Raw genomic sequence first — 22148 nt, 5'->3', positions numbered from 1 at the left:
AATGGGCTTCAGGAGGGAATGAAGAAAGGTCTAACCCTAGAAGTATTAACTCTCCAGGTCAGTGACCTAGCATTGGGTTTGGCCAGCTCTTTCTTTCTCGGGCACAGGATGCCTTCCTTAGTGGTATTCTCTTTCATCCCAGGGTCATTGCCTTCTTGATATCAAAGGAGTTAGGCCGTGAAATTTTTTTGTGAGTAAGGCAAGATTTGGCAGGATGCTCATCACTAGAAGAAAGTATGCTTAAAAAACACATAGTATGCTCTATTCAAAGCTCTGAGGGAAGACTCATTACTTGAAAGAGTAGAGACGAGCTGTCAGGTATAAAAGCAAGAAAACGGCTAGCTTTTACGTGCAGTGACACGCCCAGCGTGTGCAGGGAGACACTGATACAGCCTTAACGTGATTTGAGGGCATGGATCTAAATTATGCTGTTATCTGAAGACAGCACCCAAAGTTGCCATCTGTGGCTTTTGTTACTCATTCCCTCTATCTTGTAGGAGTTGTATCTATAAATATACTGACATGTATACAAGATGGTTAGGAATGGTATTGCAGGGGGTCTCTTCTAAGGCCTTCCCAGATAATATGCACATGACTTGTTTACCTTCCCTGGTTCTCTCGTTCCATTTTCATTTGTGGGAAACATGAGGGGAAAAAAAAGATATTAACGGAGCCAGATTTCAGTGGCCTCCTTCTTATGCTCATTTAGATAAACTGAAATGGGAGAATGTTTGCGATTAAAGACTCCATGATACTCTGGAATAACAGGCAGCCTTCTAAAGGATAGCTTTACTCAAATGGGGAAAGAAAAAAAAAAAACGTACACTGACTGAAGTTTCTGGGTCAGCCCTAAAAAATCTCAACTGTCTGGTAGGTATCAAGAGGCTAATTTTTCCTGACAACTGAGTGTTTCTGGTCAAACACTTGACCTAACGTTGGATGTACTGGGCTTTTAAAGAAGTAACCATTTATCCATAAGGGCAAGGCTAATTAAAATTAGGACAAGCCCAGCAGTAGATGTTTGTTTAATTACATCCAACTCTGAATGATGGGTTATTCGTTTCCATCAGAAAAGAAAACAGTAATGTTGGTGCACAGGTTCCTAGTTAAACTATTCTCCTTTCCTCTATCCTCTATCCTCATAAAGACATCCCATTGAATCTCCCAGTGATTAAAAACTACAGGTTGTTCTCCTAAGGAAGCAGTGCTAGTTAAAACAGCTCCCTCAAGGACAAGTGGTTGAATTTTAACAATTTAAAAAATAACCTTTAAAACCTAACTAACTCCTAAAAAGTAAATGAATAGTTTTTAAATAACTAAATTTAAAAAAAAATCAAGACTTTATTGGATAAATGTTGCACAACATTCTTTAACATTTAGGTCTCAGCATAGTTTAGGTGAGAAACAATTTTTGTCATTCAGGTCTACAAAATGAAATAGGCTTGTGAAGATTTGAAATACAGACAAAGGAAGCATGAAGCAAAGCTTAAATATTAAGCAACTAAAGCAGTGAAAGTGAAATAGCAACATGGTATGTCTAGATTTTAAATACCACCAAGTTTCATTTTTAAAAAAAATGAAAATCTGGTTTATAACAAACAAACACCACTGAGAATTGTCTTAAAAAATATTTAGATACTTAAAACCTGATCTCTCCCAGTTCTTTTGCCTTTATATTACTTCTTGGTCATTTCCATCACTCTGCAATTAGAATTTTTGATTACACAAAATCTGCTATGACCTGGGAGTTATCTGATTCTTGAAGTGAGCCTGAAAGGTACTGCTGGGTTACATATCTGAAAGAACAAGAGGGACCCGAGCCTAAGCTCTGGGGCCAGAGAGCAGGGCGCCACTGAAGTGTGCATCATCTTTAGAACGCCCTGCTGCTACAGTTCCTGAGCTTTTTCAGACTTGATCAAATGTGTAATGACTTCATGATCAATGATTTTCCGTAAAGACAATTTCAGAATGCAGTCTAGACTTTTAGTTACTTACAGTGTAATTAGGATTTGCATTAACTGGCTAGAAGCAAGACTGCCTACCTTTTCTTGAGTTGTAAAACAAATCCTAGTCAGGTATAGTAAATATTCTAAAACTCACCCAGAACTTTTTGTTACTCTTGAGTGTGGGGTTAATAAGTAATTCCAAACCTATACTGTAAGATTATGCAAAGCTTGAACACTTGAGCCAAATGCTCAAGTTATGTTGCTTCAAATGCATTTTCTATTTTTCTCCTTTTTTTGTATTAAGTAATCAATATGGATTATCTTTCTGGTTTAAAAAATAAATCAGTATTGCCACTAAAAAACTTCAGGTTTATTATTAAAAGTATGGCACCATCAAATATAAAATGCCTTAAAAATGTAGTACTAACAGGTCCATCTGGTTTTCTCATCAATGTTTTCTCCATTCATTAAAAAAGAAAAATTAAGGTTTTTCATAATATGTATTTTTCATAGACAAGAAGAACATTACCGTCTCCATTAATAAGAATTCATACTTTATGCATGAAAAGTTCACCATCTTTATGCGTCTGTTCCTGCTGCTTGTTCCCCAGGGTCAAGTCCCATCTGACACCTGTGAGGATTTCTTGCACTTAGAAAGAGAGGCTCTCTGTGGAGAGAGGTCAACATCAAAATTCAGATATTATCACCTTTTCTGAACTAGTTCAGAAATCAGTAAGGATAGGGAGAATAGTACAAGCCTTTCCAGCTCAGCAGAATTAAGAACTGGCTCTTAGAGTACATTTTCACTCCAAGATCAACACTAGCCTGATCCACTTTGAGTCAGAATTTGAAAGGTAAGAATGTAGTTATGAAAGTGTGCACAAAATATTAAATACTGGTGGCAAATAAATACATCTTAATATGTTCTAACAAGCAAATGTATATTTAAGATAATATAGCCCTGCTTTACTAAAGATCCAAGTTTTCTTAGTGGGTTGGGGACACTTTGCCATCCTTTTAGTAGGATGTGTTTGTTAGATAATCTTTTCTGTTTCCACTGGCATCCTGAAGGAAACATTGGCCTCGGCATTTGTGACTATTGCTGTTTCATTAGAAGAGCCATTTTAGAAATACCTTTGTTCATATCTGAGCTGATTAAACCTTGGAGAAAGCACAAAGTTTTAATATGAAAAATAATTCAGCATTTCTGTCATCATCTCATGCCTTTCAGGCGTGTCCAAACTGTACTGAGAAGAACTTCATGTTCAAAAGAAGGTACTGTCAGTGATTCTTCACACATAAAATTCAAGAGAGTTCTTTGCGTATTTCACATCACTTTTCTCCTCATCTCATGCATAATTTATTGCAATAGTTTTTTTATAAAATATTCCCCTAATACCTTTTCTTCGGTTTAATATAGCACAATTTGCAAGTGCCCCTTTATAGACTGTTGGTTTTAACCACTGCCTGCATATTTACTTCTTAGTGCAGCTTTAAAAATCTGAGTCTCCAATTTCATTCAGTCCTGATGCTCTGGTGTTCTCTGTCATTGTGGTACAGGTCCATGAAACCAGCAGCCTGCTAATGTCTTTGTGCTGAAATACAGTAAAGAAAAGGAAGAAAATGTAGTTAAGCACAAGTAATTATATAAGAAAAATGATGTCCTTGTTTAAATTAAGCCCTATATAGACTGTGGGATCACACCTGATTTTTTACTTTAAATCAGTTAAACCTGACCCGTGTAGGTTTTTTGAGAAAACAACTTACTGCCACTGTAAACCAGCAGAAGCATTCATGTTCTTTCTGAAGTATATCTGGCCAAATTCCAACACAAATAAAATGGTTTTCACCTTCACGTAATCAATCTGCACTTGAGTGTATTTTTTTAAATACTTTATGAATATTTGCCTAATAAAGGGAATTTTAGGTTTGTTCTTTATGCTGCCATTTCACAAGTAAGTAACAATGTAAAAGTTTGCAAGTCAGCTTCGCCGCTGTGGACTATGAAACGCCAGCAGCCTTCCTCTAGCACAGTCTTAAGAAGCAAATTTATATACAAAACCAGACTATGGAAAAATCAGCTGCAGGTGACACTGTCTACATATGTGCAAGAGCACAACAGAGGGGGGGGTGGAGGGTGCCTCCCCAGAGGTAGACACACACAGCACATCAGAAGGCATCAAGAGCACCATTTTGCTACTGGAAGAGAACTTAGGTACACTGGTTCCATTGACCAGTGTCCCTTGTTACAACAGCAAACCAAGTTATCAGCAGAGGCACTCTGCACCATAACTTCAACAAAAAGCCGGGCTCTGAGCAGAACATTTATAAAGGGCAAGGCTTATCGAAGTTACTGCCAAGTAGCATGACCAGAATGCCCAACATTACCGACCTCCCTTTGATATCAAGAAGTAGTAGAATCCCACTAAAACGCTCTACAATCCCTGGTTATGCCTCTCAAACCTGGGAGCCTAAGTACCAATAAGAGTTTGAATTCTATAAGAGGTGATCCGTGGAAAGAATAATGATTACTTTTGGTCAAATGTATTTTTAAACCAAAGATATGGTATCTTCAGTGGAATAATAACAGAAAAAACAAAAATGCAAAAAGGAAAAAAAACCCACCCCCATCCTTCCCAATATTTGACTATGAAACACTTCAAAGTAGATGTATTTCTCATTCTTTGATAGAACTCTTGATCTTATGTTAACTTTCCAGTGCTGCCATATTTCATTCACTTATTGGATCAAGGCCTATAAAATAAATTTCACAGGGCATTCTATCACTTTTCTTCTCAAGCAATGAAAAATTGCTTCTAGCACACATCAAAACAACAGCAGTCCCTGCTTATTACTAAAGCAACAGAATCATTAACATGGTTTTAAAATTTGACACTGAGCTAAGAAAAGTTTTTGTTTTCTAAAAGTAAGATATTATATGATCATTAATACTAATAAATTTAGACTCATATGGAAATTTGCAAGTAAACATCCCCATTTTATAAACTGAAAGAGAAGAAAAGGTAAACAGCCAGTTCCATGTACAACTCCATTTCCTTCTGCTTATGACTTTCAATATTTGGCTTCAACCTTAGTGAGGCCTATTCTAGTTGGCAGAAAAGCCAAAGATCAAAGCAGATCTTACTACTACTCCTGTTGGAGGTGCAGAAAATTGAAAATGCTGTTCCCTCAAGGGGTCACCAGGTAGCTACAACTCCTATAGAGCTAAGAGTCCAAAATACCCCAGCCTTAATCTCTGATCCAAAATGTGCCATTCTGACCCAGTTTGCAAATTATAGCTCATACACAATGATACAGTCCAATTACAGCTCTTCACTAGCTTCAAACACCAGAGTTAAATAGCCTTATTTCAAGAAAGCAAAGAAAAGATCCTAAGTTCAAAAAGCAGCACAACAAAAATCCCTAAACCCTTCCTGCCATGTAAGAGCCCCAAATAAGGATTCTGAGCATTATCTAAGGAGGTTTTAACAAATGTACTTAATTACAACTACACCTCAGCATTATCTTTTGCCACCCTCTAAGTTTTGACATGCCTTATGTAAATGACAATGGTTTTGAGGTTGATTTAATTAAGAATATATATATGTTCATATACCGATATACATATATATTCTTTATATTAAGTAATGACTATCTGAGAAGTTAAAGTGATGAGTATAAAAGTGACGAAGAAAGACTGAGAGAGTGAAAAGATAAATCCACTAGTTGACTTTCCATGGAGACTCAGTTGCTACTTGACATAATTCTGCAATCTGACACCCAACTTCTACCACCCTACGAGAAATTCCTCTGGATTTATGGAAGCTCTCAGGAGGCCGGCTCTACCTTTTTTTTTTTTTTTTAAACACAACAGGTAATATTGACTGAAAGCTATTTTCACTCAATGAAAATTATCACCAACATGAGGTACACCCAGCTACCAAGGTCAGTGAAAACAAAGGAAAAAGAGCTAGTGCATTCTTTTACGTCTAGCCTAATCTACTTTGGGAATGGTAAGTGATGACATGAAGCCCTCTTCACTTTGTGGCAGGGCTTAACACAGACAGACCTGCCCGTTTCACTGTTAACGTCAATGCTCCCAGTCTGAATCCACAGTGGTCTGTCAGACACTGTAAGGGAGCAGCAGCACTCGTCACTGTCTGATGTAATAGCTGCCATTTGTTGAGACCTATGGTAGAAAAAACCAAGTTAACAAAAATAGAGCATTTGAGTTCTTTTTCACCCATTTTACCAAAAAAAAAATTTAAAAATAAGACCAAAATTCAGGTGAATTTTTATAATGAATTTATTCTAGATAACTTGCTGGCTTCACACAACGTGAAGCTCTGGTACTAAAGGAAGACTTGAGGTGTGTACACACCAGTCTTGTCCAGGAGAGGGCACTCTCCAGCCCAAGTCAGTTGAGCTGCAAAATGCCTTAAGGCTCATGAAGATGTTCCCCTCCAATGCTAACTCACAATTTAATGCTCCTGACAAAAAATTTTTACTGGCCTAACAATAGCCTAGTGATGGAGTAGTCCTGACCTTCTCAGTATTCAATAAGGGCCAAAGTTGTCATCCCTATCTATATCATATCATTAATGAGCTCAGAGACACCATTTTGAAGAATCACCAAAACTGCCTGAATCCCTCCCCTTTCTCCTTAATGCCAATGGCACCTGTGCATACTATTCAGCACCTGAACTTAGTGAGGTAACACCTACTTGAAATAAGTTTGACAAGGTAAGCTTTCTCTTAGGCTTTCAGAACAGAGACTTCAAATACTAAGCAAATGAAGGATTACTATTTTAAGCCTTATTTTTTATTAACCTATTTGCTTGTTTCCTTACTTTCCCTACTTTAAGTACAGTATAAATAAGAAAAAACTCATCTATCATGTCAGTGTAGGCAACTGTGGGATCACTGATTTAGATAATGTCCAGTCCCTGTAATATTTTTTTAATGCTGAATCAGAAGCAGTAGTTAATCAAAACCTTAAAAAAAAAAGGCTTTTCTGACACTGAAAAGGAGAAACTTTATACACCTGATCTATAAAGAAACATGATTACTTCTGAATTTTAACTCAGAGGAGAACAATTTTCTTAAATGTGGTTTAATAATGAGGTTATTTACCCTTTTGTTCATGGGAAAACTTAAATATACTATTAGCTACAATCCAACAGCTGTCACACAAGAAAACCAGAAATATGAACGCACAAAGAATTCATCTTTTGAACCTCCCCCTCCATGGGTAAAACTTAGGTTTCAACAATCATTCTAAAGAATCTCCTTTTCACTTCTAGGCAAGAGGAGAGTCAAATCAAAGAATGATCTTATTCCTGTGCATTTACCCCTCCAGTGCCCAGAAATGCCGTGTAAAATGGTAACATGCGAGACCCCAGTCCACAGAGCCTGGCCCATGAGTCTTTTGTGCTAATGTTTAAGATGAGTATCCCCTCAATGCTTTTTAGGGTCTCAAGGTTTTTCTTTAGAAACTGACCACACTTGCAGGATCCATGAGGAAGTGCCAGGAAGCCCCAGCAGTGAGGCAGTAAATGGAAGGAGATCCTCATGAAAGGCAGTGATTTCACTGGAAATTACTTGTTTTGTCCTTTAAGAGAAAGCTTACATTCAACAATGGCAACTACTCCTGGGAGGCAGCAGAGATATAAAGGGGCAAATCAGAACACGGTAAGAACCTTCAGTCTCCTTTGTAGAGTGCATGAAAGAAGGAAGTAGAGGTCACACTCTTAGAGCAAAGCCCAGAATTAAAAACTAAAGAATTAAGATTACTATCTTCCTGAACACTCAATATAAATTTTCTCTTAATACAATGTAGCGTGATGCAACATGAACAACCAGGAAAAGGATAGTGCCTCATTTTACAATAGACATTCTGGTTTTCCACCCTAATGCTATTTTTCTAACCAGTTATTTCGTTAGGGTTTTAGACAAACTGCACATAGTTCTTCCCAGCATACCAGGACAAACACCAAGATGTGCCACTCCCAGCCAGATTCCCTGCTAAAAACTAAACGGTGAGGGGAAATCATAGGTTTGTAATCAACAGCATCTCAAACAGGAGCCATGGGTAGAAATGACTACCCTCTGGAAAATATGGCCACGACGCACACAGATCAAGGCCTTGGAATGTGAGGTATTTCCCTCCTGCAAATGGGAAACAATCTAATCATACCAGTGGCAATAAAAGGGGATGTTCAAATTAATGTCCACTTTTTCACCATTTGGCAAGATATTAAAATAATAAAACACCAGGGTTCCAGGAAAACACAGTATATGTACAAAAAAGCTTATTTACACTACTTAAAAGCTGACAAGTACAGCTCTGTGGTTCTAATACCTTTGGAAATTCCTCCTAAGAGGGACCTCTACTCCACTGAGCCCCGCCAGCTCAGATACTTCTCATGCCTTTGAAAGGATCTGGGGTGTGCTGGGCTTCTCAGATGGTTACTGATCATTAGTACGTAAGTGTCTGAATCATAATTCCTTTTCCTCATTCAAGAGTTGAAATGTCAGTGGACTTCTCCCCTCACCATATTCCCCATGACCTCCAACCCAGCTGCCCTCCGCAAATGCCTGTTGGGACTAGTCAGACCATGCCTACTTCTAGATATCTGTGGATGATCAGCATACTATGATTATTGGAATTTTCAGATAAGAATAACGTCGCTGTAACATTTTTTAAATTTATACTGCGTGTATGTTGAAGAAAGATACTATCAAAAGCTACCAGAATGAAATTTCTATGCCACATACAGAGAGCGCTAGTTGTGGTAATGACAGCAAGTATATACGTAAGTCTTGCGCCAGGCACTGTATTGTTTTAAACATTTAAATTCTCACAATTACCTTTTGAAGAGGTACTACTTCTCTCCCCCATCTCACAGATCATGACACTGAGGTAACCTGCCTAGGATCACACAGCTTGTAAGTGGCAGATCCAAGTCAGGCTTTGCCTAGGAAATCTGGCTCAAGAGCCTGTACTTTCAACCATGTGCCTGAAAAGTGAACAAAAAGTGATCCTTTGCTCAATAAAAAGACTGATACCGAGGACTATTAGTGCAAAAATGTTAACGGACACTCCAACTCACCTGCATCAGGGGCAAGTTACATTCTCATAAGTATTTCTATCATTTACACTGAACAGGATGATCCTCTCACAGTTCTATTAAAAAAAAAAAAAAGTCTCCCCAGGCAAGCCCAAAAAACCCCTATTATACTTTACCTGGGGGGAAAAATGTATTCCTTCCAGGACTTTTCAGTAGCTTTTAAGAGAATCTTTGTGCTGCAGAAAACTGAGTGAGGGATACTGAGGGTTACAAAATTATCTTAAATATTTAAAAGACAAGCTCTTGCTAAAACTTGATATGTGTTAAAATTACAAGTTTTTTAGTTTACATGAAAAGGAAAAAGTGTGATTATAACACAGCCTTAACACTTTGGCTATGGGGGATCTGGTATTCCTTCTAGATAACCACACTGGATAGAAAAAATTATAAGGAGGTTTCTGGCACTAAGACTTCTAAGGCAACAAAAGGTTAACTGTCACATTCTTATGATACAAGGAAAATTCCATATTTAAATAATGGCTGTGTTTTCAACTTATTTTTAACGAGATCTTACAAATATCAGGAATTTAAAGAAGAAATATTTCATGCACTTTTAAACCAACTTTTAAGACAAGTTAATTTTAGAACTGGCCAGTTTTCAACATCAAAGTTTTATGAAATTGTTTTACAAACCAAAGTGTCTAACGGAAGAAGGCCCACAGCTTAGACCATATACTACAGCCATGTAATTTATTCAGTTGAAAATGAGAATCTGACTCAGAAATTCACTATTATGATAAATCCTGGTAACTTTTGAGTCTATTTTCTTCATTTCCTTTACATATCCCCACAACCAATCTTTAATTTATGCTAACATAGGAATCTATAAGAAAAAATTCAAGTTTGGCAATTAGTTTTTTCAGAGATTAGATACATTAAAATTTGATTCTATCCAAGATGGATTTTAAGGCATGATATAAAAATTCAGTATTTCCTACCAAAGTGTAGTATACAAGATGATCTTAGAATTTTAACAGAATTATCTACATGTCAAGGCATATTTGTTTTCCATTGGTAGTACTGACATAAAAAGTGGAAAAATGGTACACATGTGAAAATATGGTAAAGAGTGTGATGGTATGTAAAATAAAGTTTTGGAAACTAATTTAATTAACTCCATTACTAAAATCATTTAAATGGTTTCCATATTCACAAAATTGTTTTTGTCATTAGGAGGTGATGGTTTTAACCTAAAACCTACTGTTAAAGAGTATTTAATAGGTAAATGCAGTCATACTAATAGACCTAAAAATTTTACCAAGAGGTAGGGATAGTTGTTAAAAATGGGGGGCACCGGGCTTCCCTGGTGGCGCAGTGGTTGAGAGTCCGCCTGCCGATGCAGGGGACATGGGTTCGTGCCCCGATCCGGGAAGATCCCACATGCCGCGGAGCAGCTAGGCCCGTGAGCCATGGCCACTGAGCCTGCATGTCCAGAGCCTGTGCTCCACAAAGGGAGAAGCCACAACAGTGAGAGGCCTGCATACCGCAAAAAAAAGAAAAAAAAAAAAAAAATGGGGGGCACCATTAGCCCTGTGCAGGACTGCAGGTTGATTAGGAAGGAATGCTGGAAGCCAGGCTGCCAGAACAATACCATCCAAACTTAAAAGATTTCTATCAAAAAACAAATTACAGATGGATGGTAGTGATGACTACACAACAACATGGATGTACTTTGTGCCACAGAACTGTACTTACGGTAAAAATGGTAAACTGTATGTTAGGTATATTTAATAATTTTTTAAATACCAAAAAAAAAAAAACCCAGCAAATTACAAATCTCTATTAATATGAAGGGAAAAGATGATTTCCACCTAAAGTCCCAAAGAAAGTAAACCGGAAAAAAACCCTGTTTGAGTCTATAAAGGTTAAATCTCTTGAGTGAAGAATAAACAAATGAGTTGAGCTGTTTCTCCTCTGATCTCAGTATCAACTACCCATGGTAAAAACACCAAGATATCCTGGAAAACTAAAAATATATAGATCACCTATATGACTTAAACTACTGAAACTTTCATTTTTTTTACTTCTATTCACTCTTTGTTGAATGGAGTACAGTAAATGTACACAAACTGTAAATACCGAATATTAAGAGCCTAGTAACTAAGTCAGAACCAGGTAAAGGTAATTAAGGCAGCTTAGCTGTTTTATTTCTCCTGGCTATTGGCAAGGCACCAGCCTCCTGTTCTATTTCTGAATTCCCTCTATCAGGCATTTTAATTGTTTTAATAGCAACCATATTATAATACAATTCCAAAGCAAACACTAAATTTGTCCCAACTTAGAAACAGGGTCTTCAGAATTCTCTCTGGCAAATTCCCTGTTGGAGGCCATCACCGGATACAGATCAAAACACTGACCTGAATTTAAACATTATCAACTTCTCTAGACATCTGCCAATCTCTTCTCTGCTACGAGTACTACCAAATGTGAACCAGTGCAGCACAAGCTATAGAAAAAATTCACAACTTAAAAGGAAAAATCTAATTTTAGATCCAAATTATAGGTTTCTTAAGGTATTTCCAATTCTCAATTCAGTTATTTTATATTAAAGAATATGTATCTATATAAAAGAATTTAAATGTGTATCTTCAACATAACCAATAGTAAGTACAACCTGCTCAAATAGGGGTGCAACTCTATTTTTTAAATTAGAAATTCAGACCCGCTAATGAAGATATTCATTTAGCTGATTTTAGTAAGTTCCATATCCTTTGCCCACAGTCCATCTTCATATCTATATTCCTGTCTGTTGTCTTTGCTACTTAGCACCAATCTAAAATTACTATTTATAGATTTTCCCCATGAAAACCAAGTAGGGACACACCATCTAGTCCTGTAAATAGGCTTCAGACTAGTGAATTCTACTTTCTTGGTCTCACTGATATCTCAGGTCTCTGGTTCCACATCTATAAAGAGTCCCTTCCAAACTTACAGAAGAGACCTTTTCTGGTCTATAAATTCTAGAAAACTGAAAGACAAAAACACTCTGATGCTTTACATTTCCAAAGATTTCTAGAAATAAAGGCATCTTTAGCTTTCACAGCTCTTACTTCCCTTAGTTTCTCCCCCTTGCTAATCCTATTCTAATCACTTTTCTTAGACCACTAGAGATCTGGCCTAAGCCTAGTTTTCTCTCTGCAAGGGGGAAAACAAATACCCATTTGGTTGTCTCCATATAAAGAGTTCAGTGTCTCCTTTTTTGTTGTTGTTAAAGAGAAATGTAAGAGAAAAATGGCTACAATTACCCAATTCAACTCTATCTCCATCTACAGTGGATACTGGACAAATATATCTTAGCTGCTTAAGAAATTTCTGTTTGAAAACACTCTTTAGTATGCAGCTATTGGTTTAGTGTTTAGAACACACAGTACATCTTTAAGATTACAGAAATTCTTTCAAACTTGTTTCCCTATAGAAACTTCAGATGAAATATGCCAGACTGCTGGTTTAAAACAGAGGGATTATTTGGCATAATAATAAGAGACCATGCACATTTGTGATTATGCTTCTACCTTTTCTTCAAAGGTATGGACTATATCAAATTGTTACTTTTATACTCAACAATCATGATTTTATCTTTTTCTTTCTTCTTTTTCTCCATGGCTTCTGAAACAAATCAAATTTAGTTTATCCCACAAGAGCACATTTGCCCAAGCACTTAACTACATCAGAAGTATCCACTGTCAAAACCATTTCTATGTTAGGATAAAACTCACCTGGATCATTACCCAAAGCCTTAGAATTACATAACTCAGGTGACTCTTTGCTTTGCCTGGTTTAAATCTTCCTGAACCTTAGATTTCAAACTTTCGAAAATATCTGCATGAACAAATTCACTAATCTGAAACAAGTTCTCTGAAAATCTTTTAAGATACTTCCTTAAAACCCCTCAACCACACTATGAACTTCTTTCAACCTGTTATAATCAAAGAATTTTTAAAATACTATATTTCTGTTTGCAGGAAAGAATATGTTCTATTCAAGTGAAACATTTTTTTTTAATTGTGTGTTTATTATGATCAAAAAGCATTGACTGAGTTCCCCAGAAGAAATTCCACTTGCTTTTGCAGAAATTGGTACATTACCTTAAGGAAGCTGACCGAAGACTACTGATTTTCAATCTCCATTAATCTTTTCATAATTAATTCCATAGTAACTAAGATATTTCAAACTGCATTACTTAGAAATCCATAAAAAGTTGCTCTCTTTAAAAGTTCCAAGTTTCCAAAAGTGTCAAACTGACATTGTATCACATTTAAAAGGTAAGTTGGAGCCTAAAATATGAAAGCAACTTAAAAAATCTTGGGACAAACTTGCCTCCACAGGCAATCAATCAGATTTTTCACTAACAATACAAAGCTAAAAATGGAAAATAAGAAATCAAATCTTAGGGACAGATGGACCATGTAGAAAAATAGTGAGCTAAGTTACAAGCCCCAAAAACAATGATACCTGAGGCAGAAGATAAAGCAGAAAAGAGATTGATTTTAATTACACAAATGTAAAAAAAGAAAAAAAAAGAAAAAGAAGCATGTGATGAAATATTAAAGCTAAAAATGAAATAATTAAAATCCATACACTTATAAGAAATTGGCTGCAGGAGGGTCTCAAGTCTAGAAGTATATCAGACCTCTATACTACAAAACCTCATTTTTTAAGAATATATTGATTAGTCACTTATTTGAATTTTATCATGCTCAGATTATATATTCCCTGATAGGGCAAATAGGAAAATAAGTGATTTTTTCATCTCCTCTATACACTATTACAAAGAATAATTTTCTACCATCTTGAAATTTTTCAAAGCTTTTTGAGAAACACACACAAATAATTTGGATTTAGTCGATTTTATTTACAGCTTGTTTTTTTTTACATTTCAGAGCATTACACAATTACATTTTCTCATTTTCTGACCTGCAAACAGATACCTTAAATGGAAATATTTTTTAAAAATTATCAAACTAGGTACATCCAAAATGCAACAATTACATATATGACAATTAATTCACAAAGTGTAATTTACCAGGACGTATCCTAAGAATTTAGGAAGAGCCAGTCAGGAGAAATCTGACCAAATTTAGCAATCACCTATTTACATATCCAAAGACAAACCTATCTAACGTCCCAAACCAGAAGTCTGAAAGTTTTTGTTAAGTCCCCACTGGACAAGAGAGAGAGCGATGATTCAGACCTAGCCAGCCTTGACAGTCTTAATCCCAAATACTGGGCTATTTCCCCAGCGTGCAATTCAACAGCAAGCATCTCAGTTTGTCAAACATCTTACGTATCAAACTCCCATGCCATTATGCACACAGAAAGGCTAAGTGTTCATTAATTAAAAAACAAGTAGTCATTAAATATCCTCACTATTCCCCCTAGCTCACCCGCCCTTACTATGATCCCAGATATGCAACCTGTGTCACACAGTGACAGGCTTTATTTGATACATGTATGTATCTATGCGTACGCACACACATATATTTACATGTGTGTATATACGTATACACATACACACAGTACTAGGTACAAATGGCAATTAACAGTCCCTGCAAAAATTCATTTTCAGTTGAGGCTATGGCTCCTATGCCTTGGGGTGGTTTTAGACTTCAAAACTGCAAAATACTAAAATCTCACTTCCTTAAGACAAAATTTGATTGCTTGTTCAGTTTAAGCTTCTCAGTCTAAAAATGGCTGTAAGGTTAAGTATAAAAAAGCAGCCAACTGAGTGCAAGTTCTCTCCCCAATTTGGCCAAGCTATCTCGTAGAAGTTACCCCTAACTAGACTAGAAAATCTGTGGCACCTTCCAAAGGTTCTTGCCTACCTTACTGTCCATGTTCACGTTTCAAACTGTGTCAACAGAGCCCGCACTTCAGGGGTCAGCTGTTGGGCAGCCTTAGCTGCCTCTGTGATAGCCTTGCGATACAGGCCCTTTCTCTTCTTATTAAAGCGTGACTGGAAGTTTTCTAAAAAGGGGGAGAGTTGCGAAAGAGCCAGGAAAGATGTTGTTGGAGACCCGAACCATGAAATACGGGCCTCCTGTCGGACTAAAAGGCCGTTATCTTTCCGGCTCACAGTTATAGTAAGAATACGGGCTGGCCACCAGGGGAAGCCATATATCTTGGCCCAAACAATGTCCCCTACACATATGGTCCTGCCGTCTGGTGTGACGCACTTAGAGACGTTTTTGGAAAAGACTTTCATTTTCAAGGAATTACTGAGCTTTTTCTCTTCCTTTGAAGAGGAGGAAGTAGAGGATGTGGAAGGTGCATGCATACAGCCTGGAGGAAAATCAAAGCTTTCAGAAGAACTACACTCAGAGTTGGAGGATTTCAAATCATCTGTGCTATCAATGCTACACACTGAAGCACTGGAAGAGTCAGACTTCTTTTGATTTAGGGTCATGTAAACAGAGACATTGCTTTTGCTGCCCTTTTTGCCCAGTGTCTGTGGTTCATCCTGCTCACCAGGCACAAGCACTTCAGTTGTGTCCTGAACCTCACTGCTGGCCTCTTCAGGGCCTTTGGAGGGACTCTGATTTTCTGAAGGGGCCTCACCTGCTGAGCGGGTAGAGGTGCAGCGGGACTGGGGCTTTGGTGCCATCTTGCCGCTCCGCATTTTCTCCAGTCCTGTCTTCAGAGAAGAGTCATTTTCTTCATTCCTGTACCTCTGTGGTTTTAAACGAACCCGGGGTGGAAGGGAACCTGAGCTAGGATTCTGGTATCGACGTGTGAAATGGACTTTTGAATGTGCATTTTTGGATGTAGAGGTTTCATTTTGCTTCTTCTGTGCCTTTTCTTTGGCAATTTTCAGCACTTCCCGAGCTTTTGCATGATCCATGTTCTTATTCTGGAGCACTTTTTTAGTACTTAACTGAGCTTTTGATGTATTTGCCTGAGCAGAAACTTTGACTACTCTGCCTCTGCTGTGAGCAATAGTTGAAACCTTAACCACAGCATTTCTTTTCTGGCTTTCATTTTGGTTTTTCCCATCCACCTTATGGTCAGTTTTCAGTTTTTTGTTCACAGTAGTTACACTTTCATTTCTCCGTTTTTTATCTTCATATTTAGAAGAGTCACTTGCACTACTACCTTTTCTAATTTCTTTTTTTTCAGCAACGACACTGTTTTTACACTTGTCACACAAGACTTGTCTGGGTCGTAGTTTAATAGCATTCATTATTGAAGTAGGTTCTTCCCTGTACATTTTTCGTTTGGGTCGCTTAATTTTCCGAGGAGGTGGCTGAGGTATTGATTGGTTATATGTGTCCCTGATAAACAAAGGGGGAGGATAAGGTGCTCCTTCATGGAAGAGAGGTGGTGGTTTGCAAGTCCACAGGCTTTCAGCCAAGCTCAGCTCAGGAGGCGGGACAGGAGAAGGGTCTTCGGGAACAGCACCATTCACGTCACGCTTGACATCTGTCCCTTGGAATGTATTATTTTGGAGCTGCATGGCTTCAGGTTTATCCTTATATTCCCTTTTGGGAAATACTGTCACAGGGATCCCATGGGGCCCAAACCTTTGAAAGAAATGAAAGGAGAAAAGAAGCCATTAAGTTAGTGTCTATAATTCAGTTTCTTGAAACACCACCTAATGTTTATTTATACGACCTTTCCTGAAAAGTATTTCACTTTAAAAAACAAAACCAAAAACCTAAAGACAACCTCCCCGAGTCCCAAAGCCCTCCATTTTTGGGGGGCTTACATTTTAGGTCTACACTCAAAAAGAAATACTCAATAGTTGCTCTAAGCAATGCCATAATAGCTGATGTTATTTAAAATAGATCTTTCCAGTCTTGAATCAGTAAGGATGTTCTATCAGATAGCTTAATAGTTAATATCATTTGATATAATGTTCACTCAACTATAGACAACATGTCTAGTAAATGCAACTATAAATTTGTAACATACGTATCTTCCTCTGGTTATAATGGCTTTCAAAAGCTTCACAAAACAAATACAGCCCTAACTACCCCAAAATATTGAATCAGTAAAATTCCAACTCAACTTTATTGTTTAAACACTATAAAGATTCAAAGGCATTTGCTTCTCTACTGTTCTACCCTAACTCTTAAGGCCTTCATCCAACCCAGCCACCCCCCCAAGAAAAAAACCACAAAAATACTAGAAATTCAGATACTCAAATAACCTCAAAAGCACACAGTTATAAGGCTATAGCTTTCTAGCTTTTTAAAATCACATCATACATTAAGAAATATTTTCACATTGCAATCCAATAAAATGTTTATGCATGTATATATACATGCATGCACATAAATACACACACTTAAGCAAAAGTTTCATTAAATACTTGACCTTATATTATGTGATACATAATTATATTTTTTTCCTACTCTGGTCTATTTTCATTTGTTTTGATGCTAGTCAGATGCATTAAATGGATTTCAAAACTCCCTTACAGGTCCAGACCCAGTTTGCAAAGCACTGGTATAGAACACAAATCTCTACAATTATCAGTTTCTAATAAAACAGGGGTCAAGTAACCTTGTTTCTCCTGTAGACTTAGAAATAACTGTGGTTTAATCTGCCTGGGCTAAACATCAAGAACCCTTAAATCTAAACTTGCTATACTCAGATTCCTGCATATAAAAATAAAATCAGACTACCAAATGATTTCATCATGTACATGCTAACATGCTAATTTTAGGCACTCACTGAGTCAAACAGTACTGAACACAATACAATTCTAACATCAATCCTCTAAAGCAGAGGTGCTTAGAACCTAAGGACTGGCTTCAAGTAGTCGGGTAGAACCCCTGACATTATTAGATGCAAATGTTTTGTAAAGTTCTCTTTTTCTGGAGAATGAGTCTTGGTTCTCAGAGTCTCTAAAATGTCTTTACGTCCCCAAAAAGGTACAGAATTCTTTGTTGGAAAGAAATCTTGAGATTAAGTTCTTAGGGCTGCAGATACACCTAAACTTGGTTAGGGATATAGGAAGAGCCAACACCAGGATATCTGGTTCCAACACCTAAATGGTTTTTTTCTTGAAGTCTTGTTAGCTTGGCTACCACAAACCAACAACTTTTAGCAAATACAAACCACAAAGGAAGAGGAAAGCCTTTTTACCTGGAGTGGGACAAGTTTGGGTCTGGGCTAATCCACAAAGGAAGGACACATTCCTCACTATACCAAACTTTGCAAAAAGTAGCTTTCAATTCAACTATACTTCAATTAAAAATAAATAAATAAATAAATAAATAAATAGCTTTCTATTCTAGCATAGTATTTCGTACCCAAGTGTTTGCTTCCTGACTACTTAACTGCAAGGCACTTTGAGCATCTGGCCTTAGCTTATATGGAGGTGCTCAACAACCACTTTTTCAAGGTGACAGGAAGACAAAGGTTATTCTTGTGTTTTCATCTAGAGCTACATAAAACAATATAACTTATGAGATGAGACCACTATTTGTATTAACAATAAAATTTTCTAACTTGTATAAGAAGCCATCATTTTGCCCCATTACACTTTCACTTGTTTCCATAACTGAGATAATAAATTTCCTCCTTTTATTAGGAATAACCAAACCTCGAGCATCTTAAAAGTTTTTTTACCAACTTTGTATCCTGAAGCAGTACTAAACCTCTCTAAATTCAGTTTTTGCATATGTAAAAGGGAGTAACACTATTTCCTACCTTAGAGAATTCAGGGGAGGATTAATAGGTCAACAAATGTTAGCCATTTTTCTTGGCTAAACTTTATTTAATTTACTTCATTTAAGTAATATGATCTTACTTTCAACTAATAATTTACCAGAGTTTGGGATCCTTTCTATAACTCTAATTCATTATCTCAATGTGAGGATGATCCAGCCAATTACTTTAAAGCTGTTTATATCAAATAAGCTGTGAAATCTGATACGTCTACCTTCATGGAGTTTAATAAGAACATTAATTTCACTTCTGGGTTTTTCTTCTTCCTTGCCTTTCCTTCTTAAGAATATAAAATACAAGGATTAAATGTTTTTAATAACATAGGGAGGCACTTAATTGTGTAACGATGAATGGAAACTGCAGGCACCAAAAGAAAAAGGGAAAATAAAAAGACTGGTAATTGTGGGTAGTGGATTGGCAAAAGCAGAAAAAAAATTTTTTTTAATTCATTTTTAACATCTTTATTGGAATATAATTGCTTTACAATGTTGTGTTAGTTTCTGCTGTATACCAAAGTGAATCAGCTATACATATACATATATCCCCATATCCCCTCCCTCTTGCATCTCCCTCCCACTCTCCCTATCGCACCCCTCTAGGTGGTCACAAAGTACCGAGCTGATCTCCCTGTGCTATGTGGCTGTTTCCCACTAGCTATCTATTTTACAATTGGTAGTGTATATACGTCGATGCTACTATCACTTCGCCCCAGCTTCCCCCTCCCCACCATGTCCTCAAGCCCATTCTCTGTGTCTACGTCTTTATTCCTGCCCTGCCACTAGGTTCATCAGTACCCTTTTTTTTTTTAAGATTCCATATATATGTGTTAGCATACGGTATTTGTTTTTCTGACTTACTTCACTCTGTATGACAGACTCTAGGTAGAAAAATATTTTTAACTAATAATAAAACTTCCTCAAAGACCAGAAGGATAAATTATTGTAAGAGGAAAAGGGAAATCAGTGTCCCACTCCATCTTAGTAATCATTCTGTTTCCCTTCCATGGACAACATTTAATACCATGGCCATGTTTTCAAACTGGCTGTGGAGAGGTTGGTTGCAAAATCAAATTTCATGGGTCACAGCTATGATTTAAATTAAAAAACAGTGTTAAGTATATGTAACTGCAATGAATCTGTTTCATGTATCTATGTATATATAGGAGTCTACAGATAAAATATATCTGTAACTATGCTCAAAAGTTTGAAAGCCACTGACTTATGACACTATTACCTTAATAAGAATATAAAGTAGCAACAAAATTATGGTCTCCTAAAACCCCTAAAATCTAATTTCTCAAATATAGTCTGGGAAATCTGCAACACAACAACACTCGGTGATGTTTGAAAATGGGGTAGGGCGCCTCAAGACTGAATGGTAAGACTCTCCTAGGGTGGAACCCAGGATCTAAATTTTTAGCAAGCATGTCTGCTTTAGCTTTTTCTAAGGTGAAGATATTTATGTCCCATATGAATGCTCACCAAAGAGTGACCTCAGCAGAGGAAGAATTTAATGATCAGTGGAGATGTGCAAAGCTGACTAGTGTCCCTTGCTTGAGCTTTTCCTAAAAGAACTTTTTACAAATACTCCATGAGTTGAGTAGTAAGACTCAAATTATCTCTGCTCCTTCCCCTCCCCTTCTTTGTGCAGCATGAATGTATTTATTAATGTATTAGTGACTCATTCTAACCCTTACCCATTTACAACTTTTTGTACCCAAAATTTCTAAAGGAAAATTACTCAGGTATTATGGCTTAATTTAAAATAGCTTTTTGGGAAAACTAGGTAAAATATATAAGAGACCTCTCTGCACTATTTTTGCAAATTCCTGTGAATCTATAAAAAGTTTTAAAACTAGCTATCATCTTAATAATTTAGGAGTAGTGAGTGTCAAAATTCTGAGGAGGGAGAATACTGGGGCTTCCTAGTTATTTTTGTGTCAAAGCAAGAGAAAATCACTGTGAAAAAGAATCTTCAGCGGGCTTCCCTGGTGGCACAGTGGTTGAGAGTCCGCCTGCCGATGCAGGGGACACAGGTTCGTGCCCCGGTCCGGGAAGATCCCACATGCCGCGGAGCGGCTGGGCCCATGAGCCATGGCCGCTGAGCCTGCCCGTCCGGAGCCTGTGCTCCGCAACAGGAGAGGCCACAACAGTGAGAGGCCCACGTACCGCAAAAAAAAAAAAAAAAAAAAAAAAAAAAAAGAATCTTCAGCTAATGTAAATGGGAAACAAATGCTCAGAAAAAAAGTTCAGGCGTGTTAGTTGAGACAGGCCCCAGTGTTCTTTCTGGACCAAACCTCCCTCCAATAAATATATCAAGGAAAGACAAAAAGAAAGCTTTCCCTCTCTTAATTCTTTTCTCTTAAAGAAGCTACAGTAGGAAAAAATTACATGCAACTAACTCATTTAAAAAAAACTAGATGTATTTCATTTCAAGCAGATGTTTTCAGAAACTACCTCCCTCCTTAAATTAGCAACAGGTTCAATCATAAAGGAGGGAAAACTGTGAAGCAAGCTTATCCTGTTTCACATTGCATCTCTGCAAGATTGGTTATTATGGCAGAGTTTAATCTCAGGACAAATGAAATTAGTTCACAATAGAAAATTTTACAAAATAAAATGTATATCTACACCTCAAAAAATTAAAAATACAAGCCAGCACATCCACTTCTGGGTATATAGCCAAAATAATTGAGAAAAAAGGATCTCAAAGAGATATCTGCACACCCATGTACATAGTAGCATTCACCATAGCCAAAACGTAGAAACAGCCCAAATGCCTCTTAAAAGACAAATGGATAAACAAAATGTGGTACATACATACAATGCAACACTATTCAGCCTTCAAAAAGAAATCCTGTCACATGCTACAACACGTATGAACCTTGAAAACATTATGCTAAGTGAAATAAGTCCATCACAAAAAGATAGTGTATGATTCCGCTTATATAAGATATCTGAAGTAGTCAAATTTATAGAAAGAAAAAGTAGAATGGTTGCCGGGGACTTGGGGGAGAGAAAAATCAGGAGTTGTTTAAGGGGTATAGAGTTTTAGCTCTGCAAGATAAAAAGTTCTGGAGATCTGCTTCACAACAATGCGAATGTACTTAACACTGCTGAACTATATACACTTAAAAATGATTAAAATGGGCTTCCCTGGTGGCGCAGTGGTTGAGAGTCCGCCTGCTGATGCAGGGGACACGGGCTCGTGCCCCGGTCTGGGAGGATCCCACATGCCACCCCACATGCCACGGAGCGGCTAGGCCCGTGAGCCATGGCCGCTGAGCCTGTGCATCCGGAGCCTGTGCTCTGTGATGGGAGAGGCCACAACAGTGAGAGGCCCGCGTACCGCGCAAAAAAAAAAAAAAAGATTAAAAATGGTATATTTTATGTTTTTTACC

General features: G+C 37.3%; 1 protein-coding gene across 5 annotated transcripts in view; it reads right to left on the bottom strand.

Moving 5' to 3' along the window:
- Positions 1–418: 418 nt before the first annotated feature.
- Positions 419–22148, bottom strand: part of PWWP2A (PWWP domain containing 2A) — a 34041-nt gene continuing 12311 nt past the window's right edge. The window contains exons 2-4 of one of the 5 annotated variants that reach the window (XM_060008434.1): positions 15632–16593; positions 6016–6135; positions 419–3541 (exon numbers count right to left, since the gene is read on the bottom strand). In XM_060008434.1, coding sequence (XP_059864417.1) covers positions 3528–3541; positions 6016–6135; positions 15632–16593 — 1096 coding nt within the window. In that variant the 3' untranslated portion in view covers positions 419–3527. Of the gene's footprint in view, positions 3542–6015; positions 6136–13907; positions 16594–22148 lie in introns of those variants that run through there. The other 4 variants (XM_060008433.1, XM_060008435.1, XM_060008432.1 and 1 more) reach the window with 4 other exon arrangements.

This window comes from Delphinus delphis, chromosome 3 (assembly GCF_949987515.2).
Source record: "Delphinus delphis chromosome 3, mDelDel1.2, whole genome shotgun sequence".
In the NCBI taxonomy this organism is placed as follows: domain Eukaryota; kingdom Metazoa; phylum Chordata; class Mammalia; order Artiodactyla; family Delphinidae; genus Delphinus; species Delphinus delphis.
This window is presented reverse-complemented; position numbering and strand designations above follow the sequence as displayed.